General features: G+C 47.5%; 1 protein-coding gene across 2 annotated transcripts in view; it reads right to left on the bottom strand.

The window, feature by feature from the left end:
• The window catches only part of CORO2A (coronin 2A), a 58949-nt gene that overhangs the window by 4579 nt on the left and 30756 nt on the right, over positions 1 to 23614 (bottom strand). For both annotated transcript variants that reach the window (XM_030829811.2, XM_060300709.1), the window contains exons 3-10: positions 8114 to 8230; positions 5598 to 5747; positions 4193 to 4372; positions 3341 to 3457; positions 2647 to 2751; positions 1859 to 1955; positions 824 to 936; positions 408 to 498 (exon numbers count right to left, since the gene is read on the bottom strand). In XM_030829811.2, coding sequence (XP_030685671.1) covers positions 408 to 498; positions 824 to 936; positions 1859 to 1955; positions 2647 to 2751; positions 3341 to 3457; positions 4193 to 4372; positions 5598 to 5747; positions 8114 to 8230 — 970 coding nt within the window. The remainder of the gene's footprint in view (positions 1 to 407; positions 499 to 823; positions 937 to 1858; positions 1956 to 2646; positions 2752 to 3340; positions 3458 to 4192; positions 4373 to 5597; positions 5748 to 8113; positions 8231 to 23614) is intronic.

Genomic DNA, 23614 nt, shown 5'->3' with positions numbered 1-23614 from the left:
GGGAGGGAGAGTCAGGGCAGGCAGAGTGGGCAGAAGGGCCCGGGCGGGGGCTGCTGCCTAGAGGGTTTCTGGGGTCAAAGAGTAATTGCAGAGGTGGCGGGAGGATGGGCATGGGGCATCCAGCTGAGACTCTCCCGTCACTCTGCACAGCCCAGAATTTAAAGACGTTTTCCCTGGAGCAAAATCCCTTGATTCGGAGGGAGTTTCCTGAGCCACTTGGGACAAGCCCCTCCCTTCCTGGACCCATATGCGACCATCCTAACCACTGGGAACCGACTGTCAAGGACCAGTCCTCTGGCGTTACGGGAGGACACAAATACCAGCCAAACCCCTCTCAGCTACTTGGGGCCACTGGACGCTCCGTTGTCCCCCACATTCAGCCGAGGCCTTTTCTCTGCCTTCCTCACCTTTATTCATCCCACTGAGCCACTCCTGGGCCGTCAGAGACGGCTGGGCACCTGCCGTGGGCGGGTAGATGTCCTCTTGGTAGGATTCCGACTGCAGGAGAAGTCAGGACAGTGAGAGCTGGGATGGTGGGGGAGGGCCCTTAGAGATCCAGGGGTGCAGACTCCCCCCAACCCCTGTGAGTTGAGGAAACTGAAGCCCAGAGAGCAAAGGGATGTGTCCAACGTCACAGAGCAACTCAAGAGCAGAGGTGGGAGGGACAGTGTGCTGACCACGAGAAAGGCTTCCCCTTGAGGAGGGGCCATCAGCCTCCCTGTTGCTCCCCCAGGGGCGTGGGCTCCAGGCTCCAGGTCCCGGGGTCCTTCTTCTCCAGGAGGGGTTCCCTACCTCCCTCGGAGACGGCTCACACCACCCTTACCCGCCGGGGTACAATCATGGATATGGGCTCAATGAGGCTTTTGGTTGTAATCAGCTTGTAGAAGCGGAAGATCTCACAGGAGGACACGTCGAGACCTCTCTTTGGCATAACACCTGTGGGGAGATGACCAAGGAGGGCCAAGAGATTCCTCAGGGTGGGCTGGGGCCCTGGGGACCCAGGGTGAGTGGCAAAGCCAGGCTGAACACCTGGAAGTGAACAGAGACCAGCCTCTTTCCACTATCCTTCCCTTAACAAACAGTCCTACATTGGACCAGGTCCCGAGCTGGGGAAATGAGGTTGAAATCCTCAGACTTTCTCCCCTACCTTCAAGGATTTTAGCTAAACTTTTACAGAAAGTGTGCTCTGCTCAAGGCCCTCCATCACCCTCCCCATAGCTCCCAACCCAGATGCTCTTATTAGAGCAATGCCAGCTTTCCTTTGATTATTAGTGTTAGCATACTATCTTTCTCCATCTTCACTTTTTTTTTTTGGTCGTGCAGCGTGGCCTGCGGGATCTTAGTTTCCGACCAGGGATTGAACCCGTGCCCCCTGCAGTGGAAGCACGGAGTCTTAACCACTGGACCGCCAGGGAAGTACCTCCATCTTTACTTTTAATCTAGCTGTGTCTTTATATATAAGTGGGTTTCCTGTAGAGGGCATATAGTTGCATCCTGTTTTGTTTTGTTTTGTCTTGAATCCCTAAACACACTTAAAAAGTAGGACCTCTCTTAGGTCAGTGTTCCCCAACTCCTTGCTACTGCTGTAACTGCTTAACTTTCAGCTAGAACACCTTCATCCTCTCCCCATGCTGTGCTCTGCTTCCCTTTTGGCTCTTCAAGTCTTGCCTCCTCCAGTAAGCCCTCCCGGACTTCTTCCTGTGTGCTCCCAGAGAACCTCCCACATACCTCAACTAGAGCTCCCATGACTCAGAGCGTTGACCCGCTGTCTCCCTCCCCAATGAGGGGCCCTCTAGGGCGAGGCCTGACTCATCCCCGTCTCCCCAGGCCCCAAGTGGCCTCAGTGTCCCGCACTCACCGATCCCCTTCTGTGGATTATAGGAGCGGTACTCGGTCAGGTAGTTCAGGTGAGGTTTGTCGGTGCTGACCTCATAGTAGCGGATGTTCCCGTCTCCCTGTGGAGGGGAGGGCACCGCTCAGAGCCGGGCCCCATCAGCCCCCCACCTGGTCCCCACTGCCACACAGCAGAAACCTGGAGAGGACTGTGAGTGAAGAGCTGGCAGAGCCGCCTCTCACAAGGGCAGAGCAGAGGACTGCCACCAAGGCAGCAGGGCACCAAGGCACCTCATTTTAACACTTAGTCCCCACAACCATGACCCAAAGCCCACACAGATGCCTCCAAGGCAGAGGTTCTGGGAGCACAGGCCTGAACCCCACTCCCATCTGAGAGCCACACACCAAGGTCAGAAGTGGGGTTCCTGAGACCCTGGGGCATTTCTGGTTGTCACTGTCATAATGACTGGGGGGGGGGAGGTGGGTGCTGCTCCTGGCATTGGTGGGTAGGGGCCAGGGATGCCAAGTACAAGATAGTCTTACCCAGTGAAGACCTGTTCTGCCTCAAATTTGAAGGTGCCCCTGACAGAAAACACCGACTGGTCCCTCCTTATCTGGACCCAGAACTTGGGAGGGACTAGCTCAGGGTGTCAGGCAAAGCCCTGGTCCCAGGTGTTCCTGTGGAGCCAGGAAGGTGAGAGAGGGGCGAGGCTCACCACAGCGGGAGAGTATCTAGCCACTCCTGCCTGTCCCTGCCCCTGTCCCGTACCCCAACGGCACCAGGCCGCCACCTCCTTCCCGTGTCAGACTGACCTTCCCCACCACGTAGAGCATGTTGGTGTCCGAGTCATAGAACGGAAACAGCACGCCTGAGGAGCCGTCGAGGTCCTCCTCTGCGAGAGGCACAGAGAGGTCATCCTGCAAGGGAAGGGAGACCAGGAGGGCCTATGGGTCACTCATGGAGTGCCCCTTGGTGGTGCTAAGAATTCCTGTCACAGGGCTGTGTGTGTGTGTGTGTGAGAGAGAGAGAGAGAGACCACCTCTTTTTCCCTTGCTAGCATTTTACCTTTAACGAATCATTTCTCATACACATGATGTCATTCCAGCCCCCCTCCTCCTGTTTTATATCTACTATAATGCAAGGAGATTCAGACAGAGAGGAAGCGATCTGTCGAACTCCGGCCAAGTGCTCCTTGAAATCAATACTACTTGGCCTGGTCTTCTTCCCCATCCCCACCCCCACCCACCTTGAACAGGCAGCTCCTCTTGCCCACACACCTCCCTATTTCACTCTAAGGGCTTGCTCCAGCTGTTCCCTCCGCCTAGAAGGCCCTTTCCTTCTCCTGCCCTCCCCCCCACCTCCAAGTCCCGATCCCAAACTCAGCCACCTCCCCTCCCCCACGTCGAGGCTTCTCCTGGGTCCTGACCCCTCCCCTTCCTTGAACAACAAGATGCACAAGGTGTGGCGCTGGTGAGGGGCGCTGGTGGGGCTGCTTGGGAGACTCACCTGGTCCCACAGGGCCATCTGCCGGTTGTTCCATCGGGATGTGCCCGTGGACAGCAGCTTCTTCAGGTTCCCCAGAAATAGCACTTTGTTGGCCCGGTGCCCCTTATAGCTGGCTTCCTGGAGGGACATGTGTGGTCAGGGACACCCTGTCTTTGCTTATGCTGCTGCTCCGCCTGGAATGCCTTCTTTTCTCAGCCCAGCTCTGCCTGGAGAATCCTTCCAGAGGCACCACCTCCAGGAAGCCTTCCTGGGTCTCTCCCATCCACATAAAGTCTCTCCCACTATTTTTGTTGAGAGTTCTTTCTCTGAGCTAGGACAGAGGTAAACTTCGGCCCAGCTCCATGTTTTTGCTAAAAGATTATTATTGAGCATCCACTATATGCAAGGCATAGAGCTGGGTGGCCACTGTCACCTGGGATATCTCATTTAACCCTCCCAGAGGAAGGATTAATGGCCCATTGTTGCAGATGAGAAAATAGATGCTCAGAGATCAGAAAGTGCTTGTCTAAGGTCACACAGTGGATAACAGTGGTGCCCTGAGGTTTCTTGACCCCATGTCATGCCTCCTGACAGAGGTGAGGCACAATGACAAGCTTTGGAGTTAGACCAGGTTCCAGTCCCAGCTTTCAATGTGAGCAAGTCCCTTAGCCTCTCTTCAGCCTCAGTTTTCTCATCTGAAAAATGGGTATGACATATTCTACACCCCCCCAACAGATGGGGATAAACACGCATGAAGGCTTGGCCAGAACATTAACATCATTACTGCCCTGTTCTCAGACCTCCCCCACCCTGCCATGCCCACTCCACTCCTTGCTCCTCTGACCCCAAGCCAGACCCCAGCCCAGCACTGACCTGGAGGACGGCCCCTGCTCGGGGGTCGAGAACCCGAATCTTGCGGTCTTTACAGGTAGTGGCCAGCAGGCTGCCGTTGGTGTTGAAGGACATGGAGAGGATCACGTCTTGGTGACAGTTAATTGTCTTCACGGGGCTCATGATTACAGCCTCCTTTGTATCCAGGTTCCAGACCATCACCTGCATGGCAGAGAGCCGGCTCTGAGCACAGTGCATCCCCCCGAGCCCCGCCCTGGCCTCCACAGTCACGCGCCAGCCAGGCTGCAGTGAAACACGGTATCCCCGGGAGGGAAGCCACAGATGGCAGTTTGGCCAAGAGGCCTCGGGTGGGAGGATGGGTCTGCTGGCTGAAGCTGCCACGTGGCAGGAGGGGGAAGTGGGGAGTCAGGCTATCTGGCAATGAAAAGAAAACGCCATCTGCTTGGAGCAATGAAACATCCATGCTGGGAGGACCCCAGGGGACCAGATAGTCCAGGGGGTTTCAAACAGTCATTAGCAACAGTTTCTACCACACAGATAACAAGGGCTGCCATGTTTAGCTACACAGGCTGTGCACTGCACAGCTCCAGGGCAACCCATTCCCGTAGTCTATAATGCGAATAGCGCCCCCTGGAGTTGTGTACAGATAAACTGTACAACCATAAGCAGTAGCACACCCTACATAAATAGATAATAGAGCACTTCTGATCAGAACGGGGTAAAGGACCTCTCAACCACTCCCATCCCACATCAACTCCATTTGTGTGCAGACTGAGAAACTGAGGCCCAGAGAAGACAAGGGACTTTCCCAGGTCATACTGCAAGTCAGGGACGGAGTGGGAATAGAATCTAGGTCTCCTCTACTGTGAATTTTCCCAATCCACAGGGCCCACAGCTTGCTAGCTTTGAAATCAATGGAGCAGGGGGAGGCATCTCTGGGCAGGGTCCAGCCCATCCCCTCCAGAAAGACTAATGGATTGAATAGTGTCTCCACCACCCGCTCGCCCCCACCAAACTCATATCTACCTGGGACCTCAGAATGGGACCTTATTTGGAAACAGGGTCTTTGCGGGTGTAATGCGTTACAGTGAGGTCATGCTGGATTTGGGTGGGCCCTACATGCAATGGCTGGTGTCATTGCACGAAGAGGAGGGGATGTATAGATACACAAGAGAAGAGGGCAGGAGACAGAGGTGGCCTGGAGTGATGCAGCTACAAACCAAGGAACGCTTGGAGCCACGAGAACCCAGAAGAGGCGCAGAGGGACTTTTCCCTAGAGACTTCGGAGAAAGCATGGCTCTCTCCTAACACCTTGATGTTGCATTTCTGGCCTCCGGAACTATGTGAGAATACATTTCTGTTGTCTTAACCCACCAAGTTTGGTCATATGTCAGGGTAGTCCTAGGAAACTAATACACAGACCCACCTTGTAGTCATAGCCGGAGCTGAAGAGGATACTGGCGGCTGTGGGGTGCCACTCCACCAGGCCCACTCTGCGGGCGTGGCCCACCAGCTCCTTCTTGCAGACCGTGAGGTTCTTTGCCAGCAGCTGCTTGGGGATGTCCCAGATTTTAATCTGTCAGGGAAGACACGGTCCAAGGGAAGGGTTAGCTGGGGTCACCCTGGCCGTCCACGACCCTGAGCAGCAGAACTGGCAGTGCTCAGCAGACAGTCCGGGGGAGCTCTCTCTGTGTCTACCTCTCACTCAATGGAGAGGCAGCTGGGGCCCCTCAGAGAGACAGGCGCTTTGCCAAGGTCCTCCAGCCCAAGCAGGGGCTGGGGATGAGCCTAGGCTTCTGGTAATCTTTGCCATTCTTAGCGATCTGAGGCAGTGGGTGAGTGGATGGGCCACAGGCCTGATTCCCAGGCTGAATGTCAGAGCACACCTGCCTCTCAGCCTAGAATGCCCCTCAAAGTACAGTGCTCTACCCCCTCCTGGTGGCCAAGGCTCAGGGTAGAGCTTCAAATGCCAGGAGAAAGGGTCTATGCTATCTCCTCAGGGAGCCAGGGAGCCAGCGCAGCCTCTGGAGCAGGACAGGGCAGGGATAACCCCCAACCACTTCCGTTACAGGGGCCCCCTTGGATGGCCCGGAAGAGGAAGACTAAAGGCCAGAAGGCAGGGTCGGATGGGGTCACAGGCCTGTATTCCACAGTGAGGGCCTGGGAGGAGGGGCTGGGGCTTCCTTCCAGAGCAGTGTTGTTGAGGATGGAAGGGGCTTACATGGTAGAAAGTCATTTCCCCATCACAGAGGCATACAAACGGAGGAACAGAGGATGCTACAAAGGGTGACAGAGCCCAGGCCGGTGTTGACTTAACGTCCCTTATTGTCCTGCAGGGCTCTCAGGCCCCTATGTGGTTGTACGTCCTCTTTCTCTTAGGATCTATGGGCTTTCAGGTAGACTTCTCTTTTAATTCAGCATTTATTTCCTGGTCATCCTGGATTTAAAACGGAAAGCCAACCTCACAATAGTGCCAGGCTCCAGATAGATGGAGTCTGGTCAGGGCTGTTACCAAACAGAACTGGACCTGGCTGGAGGACAGACTCTGGGCAGGCCTGTTTGGTAGAAACAGACACCGTCCCTCAGAGCTAGAGGGTCATCCCTGCCACTCCCAATAGTTGTGTCCACTCTTCCTGCCCCCAGGGCAACGGGGAAGGGACGGGTGATGAGGCTAGCTAGGAATTTAATAAAGACCTTGAAGGAAGCCTTCAAAGCAGGCCTGAAAGGGCAGGTATTCCAGGAGTGAACACAGAGTCAGATACTCGATATCCTGTCAGAAGCCCTACACTCATTGGAGACAAGGTCAGTTCTCACAGGGCCCAGCTGTCCCTTTGGTGAAGCCACATCGGCAGACACTGTCCTTTATGTTCCTCAGCAACCCTCATATGGAAAATGACACAAGTCCTCTTAGAACTTTCTACCTGCTTCTCTCTATGAACGGGTCTGTTTCCTTTGATCAGACAGTGAGGCTATTTCCTTTTTTTGCCTTGGCTGCCAGGCAGCTCCAAGCTAAGCCTGGAATTCAACAGCTGCAACCCTCCATAGTTAAATTCCTCCATCTGTGGCTGCTGCTCTTTAGGGAAGTGGAACAGCTCAGTGGAAAAAGATTGGGCTCTGGAATCAGGCCTTAGTCGGAACCCTGGCTCTGCCTCCACAAACTGTGTGACCTTGGGCAAATTGCCACATTTCTCAGATCCTCAGCTTCTGCATCAGAAAAACATCCTACCTTGTGGGGTTGCTGGGAAGACTGAGTGAAGTGATACGTGTAATGAGAGTCAGGAACACAATAGGCTCACAATAAAGGGTAACTATGACTTTCATCCTTATTTCAATCATGTGATCATATCTGTGTCTTTTGTTTTAAGCCATACCCGCTGAGTTTTAGAAGTAGGCAGAGAATATATTATAAATAACACCAAACGTTGTGGAGTCAGGGACTGTGATCCTGGTACAGAACAGGGGCTCAAAAAGTTGGTGGGACTGAAGCTTTTGGGATGGTTTTGGTGTTCACATTCATTTAAGGCTCCCACTCTTATCCTTTTAAATCTTCCCTCCCCACTGTCTATGAGATTATGTGGCACAATATTTTCAGGCCACAGTAAAAATGCCCTTCACAGCATTTTACAGTTCCCCCAAAAGATGGGCTTTCGCACTGGGAAATGAATCTCACTGGATTTTCATTAGACGGTTGGGAGCTATTATGCTCATTTTATAGATGGGGGAACTGAGACCCATAGAGAGGAGGGGTGGTACCCCGAGTCCCACGGAGCCCAGAGCTTCTCCTCCTCAATCTAACTTACCCCCTCCGCACACAGTGACCTCACCTCGTGAAGGATGAAGGAATCAGGAACGTCAGAGCTGAGTCTAGACACCATGCCATCTCCCTCTGCCCCAGTCCCACTCCTCTCGGGAAAGGGAAACGCCTCACGCACTGACACTCACCGTGGCATCTTCAGAACAGGAGGCGATCTCAAAATCATTGAAAGGGTTCCATTTGACGTCTAAGACGTTCCCTCTGTGCCCGCAGACCTTTGGGTAGTGGGGGTCCAACTTTCCCGTCTGTAAAACAGTACCCAGGAAGGTTGGGGAGGGAGGGGGCTAATTCCACTTTAGCACCTGGAGGGTCCCTCGGGCAGCAATCACCGAGTAGACAAGAAAACGTACGGGGCAGAACTGGGAGTGAATCTAGGACTTACCACTAACCCCTGTGTGATCCTGGGGGAGTCACGGCGCTTCTCTGAGCCTCAGTATCCTCCTCAGTAAAATAGAGGCGATGATAGGTATTTCAGAGCGTTCATGTGAGGATCATAGGAGACGAGGTGTGGGAAGGGTCTAGCACAGTGCCTAGCACAGGGTAGGTGTTCAGTAAAAGGACGTTTCCCTTCATATACTGCTGGTGGGAATGCAAAAATGGTGCAGCCACTGTGGAAAACAGTCTGGCAGCTCCTCAAAAGGTTACACAGAGTTAGTACATGACCCCGTAATTCTACTCCTAGGTATAGCCTCAAGAGAAGTAAAAACATAGGTCTACAAAAAGACTTGTACACCAATGTTCACAGCAGCATTATTCATAATAGCCAAAAGGTGGAAACAATCCACATGTCCATCAATGGATAAATGGATATCTGAAATGCAGTATATTCGCACGATGAAATATTATTCAGTCAAAGAAGGGAATGAAGTACTGACACATGCTTTGACGTGGGTGAACCTTGAAAACATCATGCTAAGTGGAAGAAGCCAGACATAAAAGGCCACATACCGCATGATTCCACTAGATGATGTACCGGATGTAGTTTCACTGCTTGAGCAAATGAACACACCCCCTGGTACCTGGAATTCAGAACTCTGAATAATGATATGAAAAATCCAGAATAGGGGGAATTCCCTGGCAGTCCAGTGGTTAGGACTCAGCGCTTTCACTGCCGAGAGCCTGGGTTCGATCCCTGGCTAGGCAACTAGGATCCCACAGGCCATGCAGTGGGGGGACAGGGGTGGGCGGTGGGATCCAGAATAGGTAAATCCATAAAGACTGAAAGCAGAGCAGTGGTTGCCTAGGGCTGGGGGGAGGGGGCAATGGGGAGTGACTGCTAATGGGTGTGGGGTTTCTGGGGGTGATAAAATCATTTTCAAATTAGGGGTGATGGTTATACAACCACGTGAACATCTAAAACTCATGGAATTGTACACTTAAGTGGTGAATTTTGTGGTATGTGAGTTATACTTCAATTAAAAAGAAAGAGCATTTTCTTCCCTTCCCCTCTTTCCTTCTGAGAATTCCTGTCCAGGTGATAGGAGGACACACAGTTTTCACAGCTCAGGCTACACAGCCCTGAAGCTGAGATTTCCTGGGCCATGGGACAACTACACCAGTTCAGCCACAGAAACCAGCAGCTGGCAGGGACCAACACACACATCTTACACACCACACTGCACTGCCCTGGCAGGACAGGGACCAGGACCAGGCCCTCTGCCTGCCAACACAGGCACCGCCACATCCACTAGCCAGCCTCAGGTTCTGCAGCCCACCCACCGGAAGGCTCCACTTTTATATCTAAGTGAGGGAGAAAGTGGAGAAGAAAACTGGCCAACACCCACCCATTCACCACATCTTTACGAGGAACCTAGGGGACGGGCCCTATGCGAGGTGCTGGGTGAACATAAGACGTAGTACTTGACTTCACAGAACTAACTGTCTCATGATATTTAAAAATTAATTTTGAAGAACAGAGTGAGCTCAGGGAATACCCACGGTCTCTCCTTCCCTCACCTCCCAAACTCTGCAGAGACCACTGCACTCTTGTGGGACGTCCTGAGACCGTGCCCAAGGGAGATGAAGCAAAGACCAGTGATGGTCCCTGGCCTTGCTTACTAGGGCAGCAAAGCAGGGAGCTGCTGTGAGAACAGACACAGGACACCCCTGTTCACCCCTGGTAAACTAGAGGACAGACAACCGAGACTCTGGTTCACGGCGGTTTTATGCATGCATCTTAGTAGCTCTGCAAACAGGCTGTGGTCCCGGGCTCCCCTTCAGAAGTACTCTGCCCAATTCCGATCTTGCCCCTCGGGAAAGGGTCTCAGAAACCTCACCCTAGACTGGATCCCTTCCTGGAGGGGGAACGCTATAAAGCACATTATTTGACAAACTGGAATGTGAATGGTAGATTAAAGTATTGTTGCAACGTTAAACTGAGTGAATTTGACAATGTCCTGCGGTTACCTAAGAGAATATTCCTATTTTTAGGAAACACACAAGTATTTAGGGATAAAGAGCAAAGATGTATGTAACTTACCCTCAAAGGGTTCAGAAAAAAGAATACTTTCACATACACATTCAGAGAGAGAGAGAGAGAAAATAAAGGAAAGGCTTTGGACTTGTGTCATTTGATAATGATGTGTGAGGAGGTGAGCAAAAGTTCCATTTCTTTTGGATGGGTCTGGCTCCTCCATGGATAGAGAAAATGAGCCCCTGGGCAGGGAAGAGAGCCTCTGTACATTGTCTGCCTCAGACCTGGAGGTGCCTGAGAGCCATGCCTGGCTCTGATGGGCGCTCCTCCCAGGCCTCTAAGAGCAGAGGCCCCAGCCCCACACAGCTTCTCTTCCTTCTCAGCAAGCAAGGGATGGCTGCTCCTCTCCAGAGGCGGGCAGGCTCTGTGTCTTAAAGGGTTTGTGTGGAGGACTGACATTAACAGACATTAGCCAGTCTGATGGGCTATTGACCGGGCTGCTAAAAGCCCTGTCAGGGCAGGGACATTTATAATTAGGAGGCCACTGCTGCCTTTCAGCCCATTAGGCCAGCAGTCAGCCAGGGACAGGCCTCTGATTTACGGGGGTGCAGGCTCTAAATCAGAGGAGATACACCCGCCCTCCTTGTAGACCCCAGGCAGCTGCTCAGCCTGGAGAGACGCCACCTCTGAGTCTCTGAGGGGCCGCCCTGGGGCAGACGGAGTGAATGGGACTGTAGGACCCATAAGGCAGAGCCAGGTGGGTGGAGGACCTCAGTTGCCAGGATGGGAGAGGCTGTAGGGCTATTGTTGTGACCGCTAGGGCTCACAGGGAGCCGGCTATCCCCAGAACAGCATCAGAGTCATGGCCTCGGGAGACCCTCCCCACAGCCCAGGTGGACATGGGAGGCAGAAGTAGGCTGCACAGTGTAGAAGAGGTTAGGCAGGCAGGCTGATCTGGCTTCCTGGGTTTGAATCCCTACTACAGCACTTACTGCTGTGTGATCTGGGGCAAGTGACCTCAGCTCTCTGTGCCTCAGTTTCTTCCTCTACAAAATGGCAACAGTAGTAGAATCTCATAGGGTGGGTATGAGGATTAAATGAGTTCATACACATAAAGTGCTTAAGACTCTGCCTCGGGAATCCCTGGTGGTCCAGTGGTTAGGATTCAGCGCTTTCACTGCTGGGGCCTGGGTTCGATCCCTGGTCGGGGAACTAAGATCCGCGCAGCACGGCCAAATGAAAAAAAGAAAAAAAGAAAAAAAAAGAAAAAGACTCTGCCCGGTACATGGTAAGCTGTCAGGAAATTCACCAGTTTAAGTTCATCAGAACTCACACATTTATTAATTGTGATAATAATTAATCACAATTACCCAGTTTTATTGTTGCTCAGTATGTTTCAGAGGGGCCCAGGGGTGTACTTAGTGTGAGGCCAAGCTTCCATGGGAGGCTCCTATCACTTCCTACACAACTGATGGGCAATGGCTCCAGGGGGGCCCTCAGTGAATAAATTGATGTCTTGATGGTCCCACTGACGGACTCAAGAACATTATCACATCTATAAGGAACAGGTTTGCAAGTATTTTCTTCAGGAATCATAATTTAGGGAGTCATTTATGTGCCAGGCCCTGTGTTAGGGGCTCTGCTAATATTATTTGATTTACCTCCAACCACCCCAGGAAGTAGTGCAAAAATCCCCATTGATAATGCAGAAGCTGGGGGTCGGAAGGGTTGACAATCAGAGCCACTCCATCCACGGCAGAACCATGAGAACTGGGAAAGCTTCCTCTCATTCTTGGTCTGCCTCTTGCTATCCTCACACCATAGTTATCATCAGCATCATGGAGGCCTTTCACTGAGGACCTACTATGTGCCAGGTCCTATGCCGTGTGCAAGTGGTGGCAAAAGGTGAATTACTCATGGTCCATGCCCTGCAGGAGCCTCCAATCTGTGGAGGTGACAGGATGTAGTGTACTCAGGGCTCACAGAGAGAAACAGAGGCAGAAGAAAGGCCCTGGGGGGATTAATCGAAGAAGGCTTCCTGGAGGAGGAGGCCTTTCAATTGGGCCTTAAAGAAAGGGAGACTTTGACCAGGCTATGGTGAAGGGGAGGCATTTCAAGCCAGAAAGGCTGGGCCTTAGGTAGGTTTTAAGCAGAGAGGATGCTAAAGCAGACAGCAGGGAAGGTACATTGATGGGTAGGACAGTAGAGGAGGTCAGAGAAGAGGGGAGAGGCTGTGGGCATGGAGACAGTCACCCTGCACAGAGAGAGATGCCCATGGAGAGATGGACAAGTGGACAGATGAGTCATGTCCTAACTAGAGGGGGTGAGACTTAGCCAGAGGGCTCCCCAGAAGAGACAGTTGAGCAGGGGAAAGATGACAGGAGTGTTCCCTAATCCTGCGAACACACGTGCTGCTGAAATGCAAATCATGTTCCCAGGAAGCTTTAGGGCAGAGCGTCATTCATCAGCCCTCCCCTCACATACACAGATGAGCATGGGGAATGTTCACCATAGAACCCCACACCCAGGGCTGAAAGTTGTGAACTGCAGAGGCTATCTGGTAACCCTGCTTGGTTACCTCCAGAGATGGGAAGCTCACTTCCTCCCTAGCTGGTTTATTCCACTTTTAGACCTTGCTGAACTGTGAGAAAGCGCTTCTTACTCGGAGCCTGGTGTAGCGTCCCTGTGGCCCTCCCTGCTCCCCTCACTCTCCATTTCTGGTTCTAGCTCTGTCTTTCGGGACCCCATAGATACCCCCACTCCCATCCCACTCCCCCGGCCCCAAGGCCAGCTCCTTGATATTTGAAGGCAGAGGACCCATTCCTTGAACATGTTCTTTTCCAGGCTTAATAGACCCCTAGAACTGGAAGAGACTCTCCCCCCAAATAAAAAAGTAAAATCGACTAGCCTATATCCTGCATTTCTAGAAGGGGAACCTGAGTGTGGAGGGGACAGGTGTATGCTGTGGAAGGCTCTAAGGTTCAAAACGTCAGCTGGGATGGGGATGAAGGATTTTGATGAGCAAGTCAGGACTTTGTGTGCAGGCAATGGGGGGTCCTGGGAGGTGTTTAGGCAAGGGAGTGACATGGTCTGACATAGGCTTTAAGAAGGGTCCAGCTGGCCTCTAAGAGCACAGCAGTGAAGTGCTCCCCTAACCCCTGCTCCCAGGCACCTGTTCGCCATGTGTCAGGCCCATGCCCGACTCTGGCCTGGTCCACTCCCAGTGATGCTGCAGGGCACACCCCCAGGGCTCTGCCTGCTCTTGCTGGCATTCCTCCCGACCTCCACACCTCACAGCAAAGTCCACCTCCCACTCTGATGCAGTGGGTCTGCTGTAGGCCGGGCGCCAGGGTCCAGAGCCCAACCTGGCATGTCCCCAGGCTCAGTGCGGGCCTGTCCCCAGACCTTCCCACCGTGCCTTTGTTCCCAGAGCACAGCCCTTGGTTGCCTAGGCTGCAAGAGCCACTCTGCAAGGGGCTCACCCTGGGCCTCAGCGTGCAAGAGGAAAGGACTGCGGAGTCACTCCCCTCGGGACACCTGACAGCACCTGGGACAGCCTGGCCCTTCTGAGAATAACTTCTGGGACATGGTGGTGAGGCCAGGCACCTTCCAATCCTCTTTCCAATAAAGAACTAGCTAGCTTGTCTCTTCCTTCCTTCCTTTACTAACACTCTCTGTGCCCGGATGGGACTTAATCCCTGGTAACTGACAAGGAGCCAATGTAAACCAGAGGTAAACCTCAGGAGTGCAGGTCAGCTGAATGAGAGTGGGGCCCAAGACCATGCCCAGGTCTGGGTCCTCACCCTTCCTGCTCAGGGTCCTTCAGGCAGTCAGCTCCCTGAGCCTCAGCATTCTCATCTGTACTATGGAGCAATACTTCCTAGAAAATGAGCTAATAAAGGCAGAGCATAAGCCCTGTCCCCGCAGACTACATGAAAAAGGGCCTGCAGGCCTATCTGCCCAGGTAAGCACTGCATGATGGGACCAGCATGTGTGTCCTTTCCCTCTCTCAGCCTCTCCCCCCTGTTCCGTCACACTGGATGTGGTTACTTAAGAAAATGCCAACCAAATGCAATGCGTGGACCTTTCTTGATCCTAATTCAAACAAACCAGGTGCAAAGAGGCACTTATGAGGCGGTCAAAGGCATTTTTACGTAACAGGCAATCGGTTGGCACAGGAGATATTGTTGATGCTGTGATCCTAGCATTGTGGATATGTCAGAAAATGTTACTATTTTTTAGAATTGCAAACTGAACTTTGTGGGGGTAAAATGACAAACTGTCCAGGATTTGCTTTAAAAAAAAACTTCAGAGGGGACTTCCCTGACGGTCCAGTGATTAAGACTTCGCCTTTCAATGCAGGGGGTGCAGGTCTGATCCCTGGTCGGGGAGCTGAGATCCCACATGCCTCACGGCCAAAAAAACCAAAACATAAAACAGAAGCACTATTGTAACAAACTCAATAAGGACTTTAAAAATGGTCCACATCAAAAAAAAAATCTTAAAAAACAAACAAACAAACCTTCAGGGGAAAAAGGGGGATGGATGAAGCAAGAGTGGCAAAGTCTTCAAGATTCTAGAATCTGAGTATGAAGAGTTCATTATATGTTTTTAACCTACCTTGGGTTTGAAAGTTTTTCCTAATGATAAAAGAGAACTAGAATAAAAAAAAAAAAAAAAAAAAGAACTAGAATAGAGCCTAGCTGCTGAAAATGTAGTTTGTAAACCAGCAGCACTGGCATCACCTGGGAATAGGGATGCCAGATTTAGCAAATAAAAATAGAGGATACCTAGTAAAATTTGAATTTCAGATAAACAGCAAAGAACTTTTTAGAAGTATGTTCCATGTAATATTTTGCTTATGCTATAAAAATATTTGTGAAAATATCCTGGCAGTTTCTTATAAAACTGAACATATAACTACTTTATGATCCAGGGAGATTGCACTCTTAGGCATTTATCCCAGAAAAATGAACTTACTTATGTTCACACAGAAACCTGTACACACAAATGAAACTTCAGTTCCACAAGAGACCATTCCTGTATATTGAAGTATGTTTTCTAATTAATATTTTTATATTGCTATGTTTATTCTACTTCTTGAATTGATTCCTTTTAGGTATAAATTCTCTTCCTTCTCCCCTCTGATGTTTTGTTAGTGATATTCATGATACAATAAATTCAAATAATATTTAAAAAAGAAATAAAAAGAAACCTGTACACAAATGTTTATAGCAGCTTCATTCCTAACAGCTCCAAACTGGAAACAGTCCAGATGGCCTTCAACAGAGAATGGTTCGACAAACTGTGTGCAACCACACCACAGAATACTACTCAGCAATAAAAAAGAATGAGCAGTTGATACACACAACAACCTCGATGAATCTCCAGAGAATTGTACTGAGTAAAAGAAGTCAAGTGCAAAAGGCTACATACTGTATGGTTCTATTTGTATGACATTCTTAAAATGGCAAAAGTATAGAAATGGAGAACAGATTTGTTCAATTGATGAAAATTTATAAGCGCCAACTGTGTGTGCCCAAAAGGTGATATATGGGTAAGCAAAGTACTAGTTCTTCCCCCCTTACCCCCCATTGCAAGTACATTAGGAGGTGCTACCAGAAAAACCAAATGACTCTAATTCAAAGTACTCAGGGCATGATATCCTAAGAAAGGAATGTGCTGTAGAATATGTCATAAAAAGGAGAATGCTGTGGACATTTGGGGGAGGGATAAAAAGTGGCTATTCATGAACATGGTACATATCTCCATTTACTTAGGGCATCTTCAATATTAGTCTTTCAATGATCCTATGTAATTTTCTTCTAGTAAGTCTTTTTTTAAAAAATTAATTTATTTTATTTATTTATTTTTGGCTGCATTGGGTCTATGTTGCTGCACGCAGGCTTTCTCTAGTTAGGGCGAGTGGGGGCTACTCTTCGTTGCAGTGTGTGGGCTTCTCACTGTGGTGGCTTCTCTTGGTGCAGAGCACAGGCTCTAGGCACGCGGGCTTCAGTAGTTGTGGCACGTGGGCTCAGCAGTTGTGGCTCACGGGCTCTAGAGCACAGGCTCAGTAGTTGTGGCACATGGGCTTAGTTGCTCCACAGCATGTGGGATCTTCCTGGACCAGGGCTCGAACTTGTGTCCCCTGCATTGGCAGGCGGATTCTTAACCACTGTACCACCAGGGAAGCCCTTTCCTAGTAAGTCTTGCTCATTTATTCCTAGGTATTCACACTTCTCTTATTCTACTGAAAATATTTACATTTTCTAAGCACTCTTGGTATGTAAAAATGCAATTCATTTTTGTATTCTCATTTTTTATCCAGCCACCTTCCAAACATTCATTTTCCTTTTTTTTTTTGCATACAGTTTATTTTGACAATCAAGATATGGCACAGTTCCCTCACTCCCCAAAATACTTCCTGCTGCCCCTCTGTAGCCAACCCTTCCTCAACTCCAGCCACTGGCAACTAGTGGTCTGTTTTCCATCCCCATAGTTTTGCCTTTTCCAGAATGTCACATAAATAGATGCATACATATTTGCCCTTTTAAGTCTAGCTTCTTTTACTTAGCATGATGCATCTGAGATTCATCCTTGTTGTTGTGTCACTAGTTGTTCATTTTTTTTGGAATTTTTAAATTTAATTTTTTTTTTATACATCAGGTTCTTATTAGTTATCTATTTTATACATATTAGTGTATATATGTCAATCCTAATCTCCCAATTCATCCCACCACCACCTCGCCTGCCACTTTCCCCCCTTGGTGTCCATACATTTGTTCTCTACATCTGTGTCTCTATTTCTGCCCTGCAAACTGGTTCATCTGTACCATTTTTCTAGGTTCCACATATATGCGTTAATATATGATATTTTTCTCTTTCTGACTTACTTCACTCTGTATGACAGTCTCTAGATCCATCCACGTCTCAACAAATGACTCAATTTCGTTCCTTTTTTTTTTTTTTTTTTTTTTTGCGGTACGCGGGCCTCTCACTGTTGTGGCCTCTCCCGTTGCGGAGCACAGGCTCCGGACGTGCAGGCTCAGTGGCCATGGCTCACGGGGCCAGCCGCTCCGTGGCATGTGGGATCTTCCCGGACCGGGGCATGAACCCGCATCCCCTGCATCGGCAGGCGGACTCTCAACCACTGCGCCACCAGGGAAGCCCAATTTCATTCCTTTTTATGGCTGAGTAATATTCCATTGTACATATGTACCACAACTTCTTTATCCGTTTGTCTGTTGATGGGCATTTAGGTTGCTTCCAGGACCTGGCTATTGTAAATAGTGCTGCAATGAACATTGGGGTGCATGTGTCTTTTTGAATTATGGTTTTCTCTGGGTATATGCTCAGTAGTGGGATTGCTGGGTCATATGGTAATTCTACTTTTAGTTTTTTAAGGAACCTCCATACTGTTCTCCATAGTGGCTGTATCAATTTACATTCCCACCAACAGTGCAAGAGGGTTCCCTTTTCTCCACACCCTCTCCAGCATTTGTTGTTTGTAGATTTTCTGATGAGGCCCATTCTAACTGGTGTGAGGTGATACCTCATTGTAGTTTTGATTTGCATTTCTCTAATAATTAGTGATGTTGAGCAGCTTTTCATGTGCTTCTTGACCATCTGTTTGTCTTCTTTGGAGAAATGTCTATTTAGGTCTTCTGCCCATTTTTGGATTGGGTTGTTTGTTTTTTTAATATTGAGCTGCATGAGCTGTTTATATATTTTGGAGATTAATCCTTTGTCCGTTGATTCATTTGCAAATATTTTCTCCCATTCTGAGGGTTGTCTTTTTGTCTTGTTTGTAGTTTCCTTTGCAAAAGGTTTTAAGTTTCATAAGGTCCCGTTTGTTTATTTTTGGTTTTATTTCCATTACTCTAGAAGGTGGATCAAAAAAGATCTTGCTGTGATTTATGTCAAAGAGTGTTCTTCCTATGTTTTCCTCTAAGAGTTTTTTTTGTGGTACGCGGGCCTCTCACCGCTGTGGCCTCTCCCATTGCGGAGTACACGCTCCAGACGCGCAAGCCCAGTGGCCATGGCTCACGGGGCCCAGCCGCTCCGCGGCACGTGGGATCCTCCCGGATCGGGGCACGAACCCGCGTCCCCGGCATCGGTAGGCGGACTCCCAACCCCTGCACCACCAGGGAAGCCCCTCTAAGAGTTTTATAGTGTCTGGTCTCACATTTAGGTCTCTAATCCATTTTTTTTTTCTTTTTGCAGTATGCGGGCCTCTCACTGTTGCGGCCTCTCCCGTTGCGGAGCACAGGCTCCAGACACGCAGGCTCAGCGGCCATGGCTCATGGGCCCAGCCTCTCCATGGCATGTGGGATCTTCCCGGACCAGGGCACGAACCCGTGTCCCCTGCAACGGCAGGCAGACTCTCAACCTCTGCGCCACCAGGGAAGCCCTCTAATCCATTTTGAGTTTATTTTTGTGTATGGTGTTAGGGAGTGTTCTAATTTCATTCTTTTACATGTAACTGTCCAGTTTTCCCAGCACCACGTATTGAAGAGACTGTCTTTTCTCCATTGTATATCCTTGCCTCCTTTGTCATAGATTAGTTGACCATAGGTGCGAGGGTCTATCTCTGGGCTTTCTATCCTATTCCATTGATCTATATTTCTGTTTTTGTGCCAGTACCATATTGTCTTGATTACTGTAGCTTTGTAGTATAGTCTGAAGTCAGGGAGTCTGATTCCTCCAGCTCCATTTTTTTCCCTCAAGACTGCTTTGGCTATTTGGGGTCTTTTGTGTCTCCATACAAATTTTAAGATTTTTTGTTCTAGCTCTGTAAAAAAAATGCCACTGGTAATTTGATAGGGATTGCATTGAATCTGTAGATTGCTTTGGGTAGTATAGTCATTTTCACAATATTGATTCTTCCAATCCAAGAACATGGTATATCTCTCTATCTGTTGGTATCATCTTTAATTTCTTTCATCAGTGTCTTATAGTTTTCTGAGTACAGGTCTTTTACCTCCTTAGGTAGGTTTATTCCTAGGTATTTTATTCTTTTTGTTGCAGTGGTGAATGGGATTGTTTCCTTTATTTCTCTTTCTGATCTTTCGTTGTTAGCGTATAGGAATGCAAGAGATTTCTGTGCATTAACTTTGTATCCTGCAACTTTATACCAAATTCATTGATTAGCTCTAATAGTTTTCTGGTGGCATCTTTAGGATTCTCTATGTATAGTATCATGTTATCTGCAGACAGTGAATTTTACTTCTACTTTTCCAATTTGTATTCATTTCATTTCTTTTTCTTCTCTGATGGCCGTGGCTAGGACTTCCAAAACTATGTTGAATAATAGTGGCGAGAGTGGACATCCTTGTCTTGTTCCTCATCTTAGAGGAAATGCTTTCAGTTTTTCACCATTGAGAATGATGTTTGCTGTGGGTTTGTCATATATGGCCTTTATTATGTTGAGGTAGGTTGCTTCTATGACCACTTTCTGGAGAGTTTTTATCATAAATGGGTGTTGAATTTTGTCAAAAGCTTTTTCTGCATCTATTGAGATGATCATATGGTTTTTATTCTTCAATTTGTTAATATGGTGTATCACACTGACTGATTTGCATATATTGAAGAATCCTTGCATTTCTGGGGTAAATCCCACTTGATCATGATGTATGATCCTTTTAATGTGTTGATGGATTCTGTTTGCTAGTATTTTGTTGAGGATTTTTGCATCTATATTCATCAGTGATATTGGTCTGTAATTTTCTTTTTTTGTAGTATCTTTGTCTGGTTTTGGTATCAGGGTGATGGTGGCCTCATAGAATGAGTCTGGGAGTGCCAAACACTCATTTTTCTAATTATTTGACTCTACTTTCTTTTGGTTTTCTATGTAGACAATCACATCAGTAAACAATGTGGTTTTACCTCTTCCTTTTCAATCCTTATACCTTTAAGTTATTTTTCTAATCTTACTGTGCAGGCCAGCACCTTCTTGCCAAGTTTTGTTTTTTGTTTTTTTTGGCCACGCCCTGGGATCTTAGCTCCCTGATCAGGGATTGGACCCAGGCCACGGCAATGAAGTGCAGAGTCCTAACCACTGGACCACGAGGGAATTCCCTAAAGGGATGTTTCTCACATTCCTTCTTTATGATGATGTCTGCACCATATTAATAAAGATAACAAATATCACCAATATCACCAATAATGGGACAAACTGATATCATGTGTTACATGATTTAATAATGAACTGAGGATATATCACTTGTTTAATGCTCTTGCCAAAAATGTATAACGTGAATCTAATCACAAGGAAACAATGGGACAAATCCAATTTTAGAAATGTCCTACAGTACGGACACCAAGGGGGGAAAGCAGGGGGTGGGGTGGGCTGTGGCGGTGGTGGTGGTGGTGGTGGGATGAACTGGGAGATTGGGATTGACATATATATACCAATATGTATAAAACAGATAACTAATAAGAACCTGCTGTATAAAAATAAATAAATAAAAAATTTTTTAAATCGAAAAACAAAAAACAAAAAACAAAACAATCACAAAAGAAATGTCCTACAAAACAGTGGGCCTTCACTGCTTTAAAATGTCAATATAATGAAATAAAGTAGACTAAGAGATATGACAACTCAACATAATTCATGATCCTGAGTTAGATTCTATATACACATATATGGAGAGAAAGATATAAAAAAAGATAAAAAGTAAATTTGGCAGAATGTTAACTATTGGTGAATCTAAGTCAAGGATAATCATTTATTCAAGTATTTTTGCAACTTTTCTGTAGGGTTGAGATTCTTTCAAAACAGAAAGTTCAAACAATTCTGTTTCCTATATGTTAGTGAAATTCCCTTTTCCTAGTTTGCAAAGAATTTTTGTCATGAATGGGTATTGCACTCTATCAAATGCAAATAATCTATATTTATAGGTTAACTAATATCAAACCACCCTTAGTTTCTGGAATAAATCCAACTTGCTCAGAATGTATCTTTTTTTAATTCAATGCTAGATTTGATTAACTAACAATTTTGCATTCATCTTCTTGAGTGATATTTTTCTTTCTTGATCTGTTCCTGTCTGGTCTTGGAATCAAGGTTACACTGGCCTCAGAACAAAAGGGGAGCAGTCCCTCTTTTCCTATTTTCTGAAAATGTTTATAAAAGATTGGAATAATCAGTTCCTTGAAAGTTACATAGAAATTGCCTGTAAAACCACATGGACCTAGTGTCACCCTTATGTGTGTGTTTGTGTAAAATATAATATAAAAAAGTACATAAAATGTAAATGTTCAGCTTAATGAATTGTTGGAAAATAAATTTAAACATATAACTGCCATGAACTATTACTAGCACAAAGGAGACTCCCTGCTATGGAATACTTTCCAATCATAACTCCCTCCCTCCCCCAGTAGGTAACTATTATCCTGGCTATCCTCCCCTGCTTGCTGTTCTTTAAGATTTTTGTACCTACTTATGCATCCCTTAAAGTATAGTTTAATTTAGTCTGTTTTTAACTTTAGGTAGTGACGTTGTAATTTATTTGGTTTCTTCCCTTGACACTGTCTTTATGATTCATCCATGTGGTGGTATGTGTTTATATTTTGATCCTTTTCATAATTGTGTATATTCCACACTATGGATATACCGTAATTTATATATTCAATTCTTGGACATTTGGGTTTTTGTAGTTTATTGATAACATGAACAATGCTCCCATGCATATTCTTGCATTTGTGTTCTGGTGACATAAGCACACAGTTCTGCATGGTAAACACCTTGGAGTAGAATCTCCAAGTCTGTGCATTTTCCTCTTTAATAGAAACTGTCACACTTTGTTCCAACACACGTGTGCCGGTTTACCCTGCCCCCAGAAGTGCCTGAGAGTTCAGAGGGCTCCGTGGCCTCTTCATCACTCACTATTATTAGATTTTATATTTTTGCCAATCTGGTGGGTCGCAGTGGTATCTCATTGTGGTTTATTAACGAGGTTGAGCACGTTTTCAAATGTTTAGTAACCGTTTGGATTTTCTCTGCTATGAGATACCTGTTCATTTTTTTTCCCCCTAGTCCATTTTATACACTCAGGAAATGAGCTCTTTGTCATGATTACTGTGCCGATATCTTTTCTCACTCTATGGCTGCCTCTTCTTTCTTCTGTTTTCTTTAAGAGAGATTTTTATTATGCAATTTTTAAAATAGTTAAAGGACCATTCAGGCTTTCTATTTCTACTTGAATCGGTCCTGACAAGTCATATTTTTTTGTAGGAATTTGTCCATATTGCCAACGTTTTCAAATATATTGTCATAAAACTGCTCAGATTAGTGTCTTATATTTTGAAGCTCTACTGATATTGCATTTTGTTTGTTTGTTTGTTCTTGGAGTTATTTGCACCTTCTCTCTTTTATTCTTGACCATCTCTCCAGAGGTTTGTCTATCAGTCTGTTCTAGGAACCAACTATTTACTACTAACTTTGGCTCTTTTTTTTTTTTGCGGTACGCGGGCCTCTCACTGTTGTGGCCTCTCCCGTTGCGGAGCACAGGCTCCGGACGCGCAGGCTCAGCGGCCATGGCTCACGGGCCCAGCAGCTCCGTGGCATGTGGGATCCTCCCGGACCGGGGCACGAACCCGTGTCCCCTGCATCGGCAGGTGGACTCTCAACCACTGTGCCACCAGGGAAGCCCTTGGCTCTTCTGATCCTCTTTAATCGATCTTTGATGCTCTTTTCACTGATTTCTGATCTTTAATACCCCCTTCCTCAAACTTTCTTTGGGTTTACTCTGTTGTCCTTTTTCTAACTTCTCAGGTTGAATGTTTAGTTGTTAATTTTACACCTAATATAAGCATTAGTGCTATAAATTTCCCTTGAAGCACCACTTTCCCTGCATCCCATAAGTTTTGTGATGTATTTCATTCTCATTCATTTCCAAGTATTTTTACATTTCTAAATGAATGGGCATTTAAAATTTATCTTTTGTTATTGACTTCTAACTCAATTGCATTGGGATCAGAAAACCTGATCTATGAGATTCCAATTTATATTTGTGATTTTAACTAAAAGGGGTTCTAAGTCTGTTGTTTGTTCTTTCAGTGGATGCTTACTCATGGGGGCTTACATGCTTGGTGTTCTCAGTTTATGAATTTCCCTGATCTTAATCTGTGGGAATCCTGTTCACATTGGAAATGCTTTCCTCTGGAGAAACCTTCTATCTGCTTCTGCTGCAAACCAGAGGCACTACCAAGCCCG

The sequence above is a fragment of the Globicephala melas genome, chromosome 6 (genome assembly GCF_963455315.2).
Source record: "Globicephala melas chromosome 6, mGloMel1.2, whole genome shotgun sequence".
Taxonomy (NCBI): domain Eukaryota; kingdom Metazoa; phylum Chordata; class Mammalia; order Artiodactyla; family Delphinidae; genus Globicephala; species Globicephala melas.
Note: the sequence above shows the minus strand (reverse complement) of the source record. Positions and strands in the feature narration are given on the sequence as shown.